Source organism: Amblyraja radiata, chromosome 8 (assembly GCF_010909765.2).
Source record: "Amblyraja radiata isolate CabotCenter1 chromosome 8, sAmbRad1.1.pri, whole genome shotgun sequence".
NCBI lineage: Eukaryota > Metazoa > Chordata > Chondrichthyes > Rajiformes > Rajidae > Amblyraja > Amblyraja radiata.
This window is the reverse complement of record NC_045963.1, coordinates 32795456-32809917: the sequence shown is the minus strand read 5'-3', so window position 1 is coordinate 32809917 and position 14462 is coordinate 32795456. Positions and strand designations below refer to the sequence as shown.

Here is a 14462-nt window from a genome sequence, read left to right as displayed (position 1 = left end):
CAAATCAATGGGTGGGAATCAGACAACTTTCCCGTCAGGTCTGGAGTCAGGCAGGGTTGCCCTCTCTCCCCTGTTGTTCGTCTGTTGTATTGAACCTTTGGCGAGTCCATCAGGAAGGACGCGAGTATAAGAGGAGTGACATTGCCAGGCAGTGGGGGCACTCAGGTCAAAACCTCCCTGTACATGGACGATGTCGCCGTCTTCGGCGACTCGGATCCAGGGTCGGTCTGCAGATTGATTAGCGCGTCTGCGACCAGTATGAGTCGGCCATGGGCGCCAGGGTGAACCGCAGGAAGAGCGAGGCCATGCTCTTTGGCAACTGGCCCGACCGATCTTCTGTCCCCTTCACCATCAAGCCTGACTTCTTGAAGGTGCTGGGGATCTGGTTCGGGGGGGGCAGAGGCGTGTGACAAGAATTAGCTGGAGCGTATAGGCAAGGCGGGGAAGAAATAGGAGCTGTAGAAGCAGCGCTCCATTGCTTTAACGGGAAACATTTGATCATCAGGTGTGAGGTACTCTCGGGGCTGCTGTACTTGGCGCGTGTGGCCTGTCCCTCCCTTCTACACCACATCTTCCAGTTCATCTGGTGGTCGAGGATGGACCGGGTGCGATGGGCCACAATGCACAAGTCAGCAGACAACGGAGGTAAAAATGTGCCGAATGTCGCCCTCACCCTGGTGGCCACCTTCGTGTATGGCTGCATCAAGCGGAGCGTAAAGCCAAGGCACGTGGGCACCAAGTGTCACTACCTGCAGAGGTTCTACCTGTCCCCGGTGTTGCGAAGGATGGGCCTGGCGCAGATGCCACGTAATGTGCCAGTCAGCTGGACATTGCTGCACCATCTGTCGCTCCTGTAAAGGTTCTTCCGGACTAGTCACACCTAGTCGCTGTGCTTCCTTGAAATTCACCTGGCAGTGTTTCCATTCTCACCTGTGATATACGAGGGCCTTGTTTCCAATGCTCCCTTTAAAGTTATCAAGTTCACCTGAAATGTATCGTTCCACCGTACAACATCTTAAAATGTAGTGAATTAAACATGTGTTGGAGTGTTAGTAGGATTAACTGAGTTTTATTGTACTTTCTGAATACCAGTGATATTTTCAACATTTAGTTTGAACTAGTGAATTAGCATTTAAGAGGTTTTTGGGTGGGGATATGGATTATGTGCAGGCACAGTGTCTTGGCGCAGTGGCAGAGACATTATGGATCGATGGGCCTATTCCTGTGCTGAACTAGTGATACATCTGTACATTATATTAACTCGAAAGTGTTTAATCTCTATTTGAGTGAAGCACAAATTCCATAAATTTTATATTATAGATTAGTAAATAAAATAATAAAATTTGACACAATCACAAGCTAATAGTTGCAAATAATTCAGTATCTAATTTAATGTTAATAAAAGAAACATAATTGGTTTTGATAACTTGAAATAGACTTTGATTAAAAAATAATCTCATGCATCCTTGGAGTAATTTCATTCCTTTCGCTTCACATAGCGCATCTTATCAGTCAACTAAACACAAGAACTTTTCTAGTTTATGAAAGAATCAAGCAGATAAGACGACTAAATTGAAGTTGGAACTAATAAGTATTAAAGTATTACATGACATTAATCATGCCATTCCGTTCCATTCCCAATCATTGTGTAGGGGAACTAATTATTCCGAAACTCATGATGAGAGAAAATGGAAACATACTTACATTGGGTTTGAGTAATCTCTTTATTGCATCAACGAGGCTGGCTCTGTACAGGTCCAGAAACAAGCTGACATTGAGGGGAAAGAAACAAGAGCAGGATTTTCAAGGCATCTTGCTGAGTCAATGATATTGACAGAAAAATATTAATTTCAATTATCCACCACCATAATCTGTTAGAAAAGGGTTATGTGCATAAATTTAACAAATATTTTTTCTAGTTTTCTTTACATAGTCTTTATTCATCTATACGTTGATGTTTGATAAATGGCAGGGATATATAAATATAATTTTAAACTGAATTGATTTATGTCACATTTAATTTCTTACCCTTCTGGTTTATTTCAAAATAAGCCAAGATTACCCAGCAGCTGCTCCTGTTCTTGCACAAAGAAAATATTTAACATTTTAAATCTTTTGGCCAGACCTCGCTTCACCTATTTAATCTGCGGAAAGTCCATATGTGAGCTATGCATAAGCTTCCAAGGAGACTGCAGGTCTCCTTCCCCAGTTTTCCTGACTGCCTTCATTCTTAATCTGATCTAATCCTGCAGCATTATCTTTATCCTTGCAATGAAACCTGAAGTATCCACTCTAATATTAGGTGAGGATGACATTTACTAAATTACATGCTGAAATCATATGGTGTTGCTTAACTCTTTGTCTGATGCAGGGGGTGCAACTCTGGTTTATACCATCAGTGCAAAGTTACAAATGTAGTTTCACTCATTTACTTACAATAGAACCATAAGCAATAGAGTTTGTGTGTACACTAACTTTTATTCACTGGTTTCCTCCATTACAATATTCTCCCCATTTTAAGGTGAAGATTCTGGTCTTTCTTGAGGGGAAGAGCTCGTGTCCTTGTTTCAAGCCATTCTCTCGATTTGTCAATCATTCCCAAGTGAATTTAGGCAGTGGATATTCAGTGCCCTCCATAATGTTTGGGACAAAGACCCATCATTAATTTATTTGCCTCTGTACTCTACAAATCTGTGCTTTGGATCTTGATGGATCTTCCATTTGCTGAGAACAAGAGAGAGGGAGTTGGGACCCCAGTATTGGATGTGGGTGCAGATATTGGCTCTGGAGCCCTGTTGTGATTGAAAGAAGCAAACGATAGTGTCAGGGTTTCAGTGGTGCGAGCAGGAAGAGTAGGCTGTGACCGAGGGAGATCCTGAAGATGGGGCAGGAAAATGGATGGATCACTAAATGTAGGAACAGGGTTTACCTTGGAGATAGCTTGTATGTTTCTGAAGGAACAATGCTCTCATGTTCCCTGAGGAAATAAATAGCTTGTGAGGTCAATAACTCATGGACATCAGTCTCACTCACCTACTTTCATCTTCGAGAAGACTAAGGAAACTCAGCAGCTGAGCTAAACACTGAATCACTATTCTAATGAAGATTGGTAATGAAGATGTGCTGCGATGGCAAGTTAAATTTCACTACACCTATTGGTGTATGTGATAATAAATGTCCTTTGTACCTTTGTAGAGATTATAATACATACATTATTATCTCACTACCTTAGTCAATTGGCTGACAGCTTCTTTAAAACCAAAAGTGAGTGAATTTGATATCTGTTCTGTTTTTTTGGGGGATTTTAACAAATAATAATGCAAATCCAGAATACTTTGCTCCAGGGAGTAAAATTTCAAATATATCTTATATTTTTGCATTTTTCACCAGAGGAATGCAGAAAAGAATACAAGAGTGCATTATTTTGATTGCAAATAAAGGAAGCCAAAATTAAGAATTAAAAAATATATAGAAAACAGTAATACAAAGTCACAAAACAAATTACAGGCCTCTAATATTGGAGTCAAGCATCATCTGAGAGTCACTTGGAAAATTATCTGTTGGTCTTATGCAAATGCTAAATATATTGGTCTGTATTTCCAACAGGGGTGAAAATTCCACTGATATCTGCTCTGCTCCAGTGCCTCACTGAAGTGGCCACTCTCGGTGTGAATTCAAACAGTGAACGTCAGCTGGCTATTCAAACATGGAGAGCATCACAATCACAGTGCTTGACATCCATGACGACTGTTTGGATGTTGGTTGTCAAACCTCTCGTGATTGCACAGTGCCCTCCATAATGTTTGGGACAAAGACCCATCATTTATTTATTTGCCTCAGTACTCCACAATTCGAGATTTGTAATAGAAAAAATCACATGTGGTTAAAGTGCACATTGTCAGATTTTAATAAAGGCCATTTTTATACATTTTGGTTTCATCACGTAGAAATTACAGCAGTGTTTATACATAGTCCCCCCAATTCAGGGCACCATAATCTTTTGGACACAGCAATGTCATGTGAATGAAAGTACTCATGTTTAGTATTTTGTTGCATATCCTTTGCATGTAATGACTGCTTGAAGTCTGCCATTCATGGAGTTGCTGGGTGTCACCTCTTGAAGCCTGCTTGACTGCTTGAAGTTTGCCATTCACCAGTTGCTGGGTGTCATCTCTGGTGATGCTCTACCAGGTCTGTATTGCAGCCATCTTTAGCTTATGCTTGTTTTGGGGGCTAGTCCCCTTCTGTTTTCTCTTCAGCATATAAAAGGCATGCTCAATCGGGTTCAGATCAGGTGATTGACTTGGCCACTCAAAAATTGACAATTTTTTTGCTTTGAAAAACTGCTTTGCTGCTTTAGCAGTATGTTTGGGATCATTGTCTTGCTGTAGAATGAACCGCCGGCCAATGAGTTTTGAGGCATTTGTTTGAACTTGAGCAGACAGGATGTGTCTACACACTTCAGAATTCATTACTACCATCAGCAGTTGTATCATCAATTAAGTTAAGTGAGCCAGTGGTACCTGGACGTGGCATCGAAGGACGAGAAGACGAAGTGAAGAAGTGGAAGCCAAATAACCGAACGGAAACAATGCTGAAAAGCCTAATAACAGAAAGCGTATGACGCTGAAAAGCCAAATAACCGAAAGGGCGGGACGTCTAAAAGCCAAATAACCGAAAGGGCACGTCGCCGAAAAGCCAAATAACCAAAAGGGCGCAATGCCTAAAAGCCAAATAACCGAACGGACACAACGCCGAAAAACCAAATAACAGACATGACGTCGCCGGGGGGCAGGACATCAGCGATTGTTCCAGACCCCCACATCCATCACATCACATTGAGATTAGTAAGCTCACCAGGGCTCTCTTTCTTCTTAATGATGTTCCAAACAGTTAATTTTGGTAAGCTGTTCAAAAGGGAACTGCAGATGCTGGAATATCGAAGGTACACAAAATTGCTGGGGAAACTCAGCGGGTGCAGCAGCATCTATGGAGCAAAGGAAATAGGCGACGTTTCGGGCCGAAACCCTTCTTCAGACTCAATTCCCCCAATTTTGGTAAGCTGATGTCTCTAACACTTTTATTTGTGTTTCTCAGTCTCATAATGGCTTATTTGACTTTCATTGGCATAACTTTGGTCCTCATGTTGATAAACAGCAATAAAAGTTTCCAAAGGTGATGGAAGATTGGAGGAAAGACTAGGTGCTGAGAGCTCTCTTATACCTGCATTAAGGCAGCATTTAAACACACCTGAGCAGCAATAAACACCTGTGAAGCCATGTGTCCCAAACATTATGATGCCCTGAAATGGGGGGACTATGTATAAACACTATTGTGATTTCTACATGGTAAAATCAAAATGTATAAAAATGGCCTTTATTAAAATCTGACAATGTGCACTTTAACCACATGTGATTTTTTTCTATTACAAATCTCAAATTGTGAAGTACAGAGGGAAATAAATAAATGATGAGTGTTTGTCCCAAACATTATGGAGGGCACTGTATTAGCTGATATATGGGAATGGATGGATAATCTCTTTTTTTTGTTCAGAATCAAATAAAAACAGTATCATTTCACACTACAATAAACGGTACATTTGAGTAAATGGTGTCTAGGAACCATCACTGTCTGACAATGTTGCAGGAAAAATAGGATTTTGATGCTCTCTATTTGTATCAAGAATAATTTTTGTAGTATTGGTCAGATATTTGTTTTTGGAAGAAAGAAAAGGGGCAACTGATTCCTTTTTAATCTGCAGAGAGAGCTGTTTATGTTGATACATTTGCTTTCTCCAGACTGCTTCTCACTGAGTCATAATTATTAGCAATTTGCCTAAGTTGTCCATTTACTGGTACGTCAAGCATGAAAAAGAGGCAATTTCAGAAAATGGAATGCCTCTTAAAATCAATCTTTGGAAATAATGTGGTAGAAGTTACTGTGTGATAGACCACTACTTGATAGCTGTCACATGAAGCTGCATATTAATTTGTCACCGTTATGTTATTCCAGACTTCAGCCGTTTACTTTTAGATTTTTGGTAAGTAATCTTTCTTATTCAAAAAAGCATGAAAAATTATCCTTAGAATATGTTGTGTGTCTCAAAATGATATTTATAATACTTTAACTATATAAAATGTATATACTCACCAATCAGCGCAGATAATGACATCAAAATGTCCTTCTAGAAGAGACACATCCATCTCATTATCCCATCGCATTATGCTATAGTGGAAGTAGCAAAACATAATCAGGTTGCATCACTTTATTCATGTGGCCTGCATGTGTCTATTAGCAATGTGTATCTTTTATCAATTGTCTCGGTGACTCCTGCTGATACGCAGTTTCACAAGGACCATGCACCATCAGGTGCCCAGTTTAAGTGGCTGTTTTTTCCCCAGACTGAGTCAAATGACTTCAAATGACAAATTTTCATGAACCAAATTAAAACTACGCTTAATTCTGGCCTCGCCCGCAAAGGCACAACAAGACAATATTCAATGGATGAGATTAATGTTTAACTTTCCTATCCTCAGCACCAGTTCTAGAGCATTGCAAGTGTACCTGAAAGTACGAAACCCAGATAACAAATAGCTATTGGAATTGTCTGCATAATACAACATGCATTCCATTTATGAATTAGACAATTGGAAACGCTGTTAAATGTTAGTAAAGAGCTGATACTTCAGATAACCGATAGCTAGCTTTGAAATTCAAAGTAAAATGCCACACATTTGTCTTCAATAGTCTGTAATTTTCTTGGTCCTTATCCTGTTCTGCTGCTATGACCTTACCAGATGTATAAATATCTACATATTTAAATGTGGTTCCCACTGTACTGCAGATCGAGTTCCACTAAGTGGGAGTAGGTGCAAGAGATTTCTGCCGTCAATCTTTATAATAGAAACAGAAAAATATACAGAATGTGTGAGTTTTAAGTAGGTCTGTGCACCGTGCTCCACTAATTCACTGTGATTGACCCCCAATTTCATGAAGACCACCTAAATGACACTATGGTGGATAACTTGTAATTTGGCTTGAACTATTGTGGTCTGGTTTACCCAGTATAACTGATATTTTATTGAATCTTTATTTGTCCTTTATTATCTGAGGTCTCCATATTTCATCAGTCAACACGGGTCCCCTGAGCTGTCGTGTACAGAGGCCTCACCCATGTCTCTTCTGTTTACCTCAGTTCTGCTCATATAAGTTCATGTCAAAGCAACAGTAGGCCATTCGGCCCAACAAGTCTACCACACCATTCAATCATGGCTGATCTATCTTTCCTTCGCAACCCCATTCTCCCGCCTTCTCCCCATAACCCTTGATATCCTTACGCCTCTCATTTCCCCTCACCACAGGTGAATGTGCATACCAGAGTTCAGAAGGAAAACTCTTACACTCAACTTCGGCATTCCTGCTGAGTAGAAATCACATCACTAGAAAAATAAAGTCAATTTGTAGATGTGGAGTCAGGACCCAAGTGTGAGAAGCGGAATGAGATGCCCTCTAGCAGTATCGACTTACTCTGCTTGGATTGAGGCACCACATGCAAAGCAACCCCAGCGTGGTGTCATAGCAAGTTTAAAAAGGTGTCAGGTATTCCTGCTACCTGCACTCTTTCAATACTACAAATTTATCATCCACGAGAGAAGTTCTATTCATACACATCTGCAGCTTGTGTACAAATGAAACATCAAAGTTCGTACAATTTATTGTAAAACACATTAGAACTGGTTGCAGAACACATGTGTAATTCTCATCCGTTAAACTCAAATGGATGCACACTGATTAGAACAGGGCCCGAGGACTCGCTTCTGAAGCTGCCAGATTGAATCTCAAGTTTCTTTAAGACAGTTATTATTTCAAGTGACTCCGAGCTAAAATTCTCTGAACCGATACAACTACGATATAACAGGAGGAATGATTGTATGTAATTATTAGCTTTTATTCTGGTCAAGTTCAGGAACGGGTTTCTAATTCACACATACAAAATGATTTACTAATGATAAACAAAATATTGAGAACTGTAAACAAAAGTTTCAGATCTTAAAGAAGGTCATTTTTACACCGAAAGTTTTAATTTTCTGTTTGAATCTCAGATTCTTTAGCTCTGCCCTTAATCTCTTCCTCGGCCCTCCGCCGACCACAACATGTTTCTTCTGATTGCACTAACATCCTGAAGACAATTCTGTAATTACTGTTCAGCTTCCTAGTAATTCAGCTAATTCCAACAATCTTTGCTTGCAATTATAGACAGGATCCCAATAGATGTCACGTAAAATTGGACCTTTATTGGTCTGCATGGCTCAACACCATGTCGAACACTACAATCATCCCCCATATACAGAGAGTTTAGAACCTACTTTTTGTAATCAACCAACTGATAGAAAGTTGATTTTCTCTCATAACTTAATGCCTTGTTCTTACATCAATGATAAATGATGATAGATGATCAATGGGCTACTGTATCTCTTTAAGGTCCAGTTTACTTTGAAGCTCCAATGAAACAACAACGTGCTGGTCTGTAAGTTAATTTATTTTTGTAAATTGTCTCTTGTGTGCAGGATAGAACTAGTGTATGGGTGGACGTTTATTCGCGCGGACTCGGTGGGCCGAATGGGCCTGTTTCCACGCTGTATCTATCAACTAAACAAACTCTATAATCTCACGGCATAACATCCTCCTTACTACCATTATTGTCATGTCAAGTGATTGAGGCTGGTTCATAGAGGAGTGGAAAAGACCATGGTGGGAACAGCACCAGGCAAACCTAGAAACGAGAAGCCAACCTGGTCAAGTTGCAGCGCAGGGCTCTAAGCTTGCTAAACAGCAAAACCTTGATGTAATGAATAGAGTAAAGTGATCCTACAGTCCTGTCAAACGCAGTCTTGAATGGCAATAGACAATTAAACTGCAACTAGGAGAAAGAACACCCCCATTCTGCATAGGGCACCATTAAGTGCGAAGGACAGGCTGAAACACTTGTATCCTTGTTCAGCTAGAAGTGGCAAGCTAATGATGTAACTTCCTCCAGAGATCCCCATCAGCTGGCGCTGACGATGGCTGCCACGGTGTACTGCTCCTTGCTGTTTTGTACGTGTGTTGTGAGGCAAATGAAACTTTACACTACTCGTACTTTACTTAACTTTATTTAAGCTTTAAGCAACTTATTTCTTTAATACATAAAGTCAGAAACGTCTGGCAAACATGGCTGATTCCGCAGGCCTTTCCCGCCCGTAATCTCCACACATGCGCACACTCTGAAAAAGCCCCCGCACATGCGCACACTCTAGAAGAGCCCCGCACATGCACTAATGCGCCCACTTCATTCTCCCCTCCTATTTATAAGTTGAGACGGTCAGGAAGTTTAATACGTGTTGATGACCGTTGCAGCACTGGAGCTTCAGAAGATAATGGTGTTTCAATAGCTGGGGGTACATATATTGCTTGGTCATCAAGTTCACTCGTATTGTTATTTAGATTTACACTTTAGAATTTCTTATAGATGCTTCCATAGGAGTGGGAGTGTTGGAAGTTCTCGATTAATGTTCTCAAGAAGTGATTGAGCTGATGGAGAAGACGGACATGGTGCAAGGTCACGAAGTGAGACAGTTGACTGACGTCCATCCTGATACTTGATAGTTGCATAAGAAGGGTTGACATCAGTCAGTTCAACTTCATCAACAAAAGGCTCATTCTTATTTGATCGGACATAACGACGAAGCAACACAAGCCCAGGGCTAGTCAACCATGATGGCAGAGAAGTACCACTAGAAGAACGCCGTTTGAAGTTAAAGAACTGCTCATGTGGAGTAGTATTGGTAGCAGTTGACAGTAGAGATCTGATGGAGTGTAATGCATCTGGTAGAACACATTCCCACTGCTGATCTGGTATGTCATTTGACTTTAAAGCCAGTTTCATTGCTTTCCAAATGATTCTGTTATACCTCTCAACCCGACCATAGGATGATATGGTGTTGTTTTACTTGTTGCAATTCCTTTATTAGAAAGGTAGTCTTTTAAATCTTTTGACATGAATGAGGTGCCCCTATCAGAATGTACGTAACTTGGAAATCCACAGAATGAAAACAGTTGATCATTTGATAACCGTAGCAGCTGACGTTTTTGGACAAGGAAAAGCAAATGGAAACCTTGAATATTCATCAACTAAGGTAAGTATATAAACATTTCGACAGGAGGATGGTAAAGGCCCTTTGAAGTCAATACTGAAACGTTCCATAGGTTGAGTAGCTTTGATCAATCTTCCTTCTTCAGGAAGGAAGAACCTTGGCTTTAATTCAGCACGTGTGATTCTACATGAAGCACACGTCATCTTCACATCTTCTGTAGAGAAAGGTAAGTTTTTGGAACAAACATAGTGTAACAAACGAGTGATTCCAGGATGATACAGCCCATTGTGAAGATCAGTGAGTACAGAAGAATGAACAGAGGCACAAAATGCTCGAGTTAATGTATCCGGAGCAACATTATCCTTACTCAATACCTAGAATAACTATATGCAGATAATTCAATCCTCCATTCATGAATTTTACTGTTTTTAATCATCGTTCGTTTCTGATTATCCAGCATAAAAGCTACTGAACGCTGATCTGTTATCAAAGTGACGTGCTGGCGAGCAAGGAAATGACTCAATTTTCTCACTGCTTCAATAATTGCTGTAACTTCCTTTTCGACGGGTGGGTAGTGTAATTCACTACCTTGGAGAGTACGAGACATGAAAGCCACTGGTCGTCCTCCTTGATTTAATGTTGCTGATACTGCTAAATCAGAGGCATCACATTCAACAAGGGGGAGATCCTCATCGATGACGTGTAATGTCGCAGATTCCAATTGTTTCTTTAAAGAAGGAAAGGCACCAATTGCTGTAGAGTCAAGGGGGAAAGATTTTGCTCTAATCAAAGGTTGAATTTTGTCAGAAAAATTTGGTATCCATTTAGCATAATATGCAAATATCCCAAGAACCCTTCGTAGAGTTTAATGTGGCTGGAACAGGTATCTCTTTGAGTGTCCGGAGTCATTCTGGATCAGGCTTGATTATATCATTTCCATCCCAATAACCAAGAATATTAATTGATGACACTGATGTTATTGAATTAGCCTCATTTAATGTTAGATTTTTAGAATGTACAACATCTAAAAATCGTTGTACATTTTCATCATGTTTAGCTTGGTCTTTTCCAGCAATAGTTATATTATCAAGATAAGGGAAAGTATCTTTAAGGTTTTCCTGTTCAACAAGTTTGTCCATCTCTCTCTGAAAAACAGCCACGCCATTAGTTACACCAAAAGGAACTCTGTGGTAGTGGTATAATTTCCCATTTGCTTCAAACGCAGTGTATTTCTTCTCTGATTCCTTCAAAGGAATTTGGTAGTAAGCACTTTTTAAGTCAAAAGTAGAGAATATTTTATACTTAGCTAATGTATTGATAATCTCTTCTATACGAGGTAATGGATATGCATCAAGCTCAGTGAACTGGTTTATAGTTTGAGAGTAATCAATGCAGAGTCTCGTTCTATGTCACTCCAAGGGGTCCTTAACCACGACTTGTGCCCTCCAAGGGGAAGAGCTGGGTTCTATGATACCTTCTTGTAAAAGATTAGTTACTTCTGTATTGATAAAGTTCCTATCATCTTTACTAAAATGTCAGCTATAAAAATTTCAAAAGAGAGCTGGGATAATCACTTACTACAGGTGCATAAATGTTCGATCAACGTACGACATACTCTCATCCAATTCAAAACATTACATAGACTATATTATTCAAAAACTAAAATAAATAAACTCTTCCCTAATGTCTCACCCATCTGTGATAAATGTCTGTGTCAAGAGGCTACCATAGCGCATTCTTTTGTTTTTTGTACAAAAATCCAAAAATTCTGGTATGAAATGTTTGATATCTTTACAAAATTAATCAAAATAAAACTGGTACCAAAACCAGAATGGATCATTTTTGGAATATCGGAAGGTAACCCTGAACTAAACGTGTTTCAGAAGAATTTACTCAATTACGGGCTAATAGTGGGAAAAAAGCTCATACTTAAATTCTGGAAAAATGCGCCTACACCAACAATAAAAATGTGGATATCAAATATATTTGAAACACTACATCTGGAAGAGATGAGATTCCTCTTAGCAGGCAAGCAGACCAATTCCAAAAGACGTGGTCTACGTTTTTGGAACGATTACAAGCATGAGGTGCAATAGTAATTTTAAAAATAAATAAATAAACAAATGGTACCAGGATCTGGCAACGGGGGGTAAAACAACAAAAACAGACTTGGTTGGTAGTCCCCTTTCTGCGGAGTTTAATGTTATAATAGAGCGATTGTTTCTCCTTTTTTTTCCCTTCTTTTCTAGGGTCTACTTTCTTTCTTTACTTCCTTCTCTAACTTCTTTTCTAAGGGGCTTTCTTTTCTCAACACTCTCTTGCACCTTCACGACTCTTGCGCACTTTCCTTACTTCCTTTACTTCTATCTTTTTCTTAAAGCTCAAAAAATGAAGCGGTACAAAAAATGTATTAAGACATATGTGTTGTGTATTATTGTAACTTACCGTACTTCTAATTAAAAAAAAATAAAAAAATAAATAAAATTAAAAAAAATCTTTACTAAAATGTCTTGATTTTGTAGCAATTGGCTTGCACTTAGAAGATAAATTAGTGAATAATGAAGGACATTCAACAGATGCAGCAGAAAAACAACACAATAATGGTGGCTTTGACAATGCAAGATCAGGCATAGTTCCTTCATACATTATTTGAAGTGATCTGTACAGTTTCTGAAAATCCTGACCTCGAATTATATCGCTACACAAATTTTTCAGAATACCAAGACATATAGATTTATAGCTAGTTTTATTCAGAATAAAGTCTACAATACAAGATCCAATAATTTGAGTATTGAGAATTGTCAGAGCCATCGAGATTTCTCTATTTGAAGGAATTATAGTTAGATTTAGTTGAGATACAACTTGTTCACTTATAAAACTTTCTGAACTGCCAGAATCAAGTAGTACATTAAGTATATGGCCATTGATGGATACCGTTGTAGCTGCATTAGACAAGCTCTGAAGAAATACAGCTGCAATATCACATTGGGTGTCTTAACGAAGAGTCTGCTTAGTACATCAATCTCAACCATTTCTGCCTTCTTCCCATAACCCCTGACACCCGTAATGATCAAGAATCTATCAATCTCTATCTTAAAAATATCCATTGATCTGGCCTCCAGAGCTAACTGTGGCAATGAATTCCACAGATTCACCACCGTCTGACTAAAGAAATTCCTCCTCATCTCCTTTCTAAAGAAACATCCTTTTGTTCTGAGGCTATGGCCTCCAGTCCTAGACTTTCCCACTAGTGGAAACATCCTCTCCACATCCACTTTATCCAGGCCTTTCACTTTTTGGTAAGTTTCAATGAGATTCCCCCTCATCTAAACTTCAGCGAGTACAGGCTCATCATATGTTATCATATTTTGAGCAGGACATTGATAATGGTAGCTGTGAGAGTCTTTATCACTGTCTTTAACAAGGAATTCATGGTAGAGACAATAGACAATAGGTGCAGGAGTAGGCCATTTGGCCCTTCAAGTAAGCACCCCCATCCAATGGGATAATGGCTGATCATCCACAATCAGTACCCCGTTCTTGCCTTCTCCCTTCTATCTAGCTCTCTCTTGAAAGTATCCAGAGATCCAGCCTCCGCCGCTCTCTGAGGCAGAGAATTCCACACTCAGAACCCTCTGTGTGAAAAAGTGTTTCCTCAAAGTCAAAGTCAAATTTATTTGTCACATGCACCAACGAAGGTGCAGTGAAATGAATCATCCCCGCTTACCACCTGGGTGGTAAGAAACTAAATAGCAAGGGCATCCGGAGATTTGAGGTATGGAGACAATTGGTCAAGAGCAAGTATGAATGGAAATGCAATGGTTGCTGGGGAGAATGAATCCACTGTGGAAATATCGCCCAAAACTAGAGTATAGATGTTGATGTTGAGGGCAGGACACAGGCACAGGACACAGGTAGAAATAACCAACTGTAAAACTGTAAAAATAAAAGGAAGTAATCCATGTCTTCATACTTTCATGTCACATAAATATCAAGAGCAAAAACAATTAAAATCATTTGCACCACCTTGTGAGTTCTGCCGGCAGTGGAAGTTCTTTAAGTGCATCTCATTGTCTTTTGTCTGCATTCTGTAATAACTTTATTTTTTAAATAAAATCTTTGATTCTACATCTTTGGCCCGGGAGAGTGAATTCTATAACCTCACAGCCACTGTATGAAGGAATTATTCCTGTTTTTACCTGTATATAACTTTAAAAGCATGTATATGCTATTAAATCCCTTTACCACAATCGGATTAGCTCTTAAAACCACCACAACCAAAGAATATAGCTCAGGTGTACCTGTAATAGCTAAGTACTTTCATCTCAG

At 39.5% G+C, this 14462-nt stretch overlaps 1 protein-coding gene across 2 annotated transcripts in view; it reads right to left on the bottom strand.

Moving 5' to 3' along the window:
* camkmt (calmodulin-lysine N-methyltransferase) overlaps positions 1–14462 on the bottom strand; it is a 332097-nt gene that overhangs the window by 67580 nt on the left and 250055 nt on the right. For both annotated transcript variants that reach the window (XM_033025515.1, XM_033025516.1), the window contains exons 8-9: positions 6151–6225; positions 1705–1768 (exon numbers count right to left, since the gene is read on the bottom strand). In XM_033025515.1, coding sequence (XP_032881406.1) covers positions 1705–1768; positions 6151–6225 — 139 coding nt within the window. The remainder of the gene's footprint in view (positions 1–1704; positions 1769–6150; positions 6226–14462) is intronic.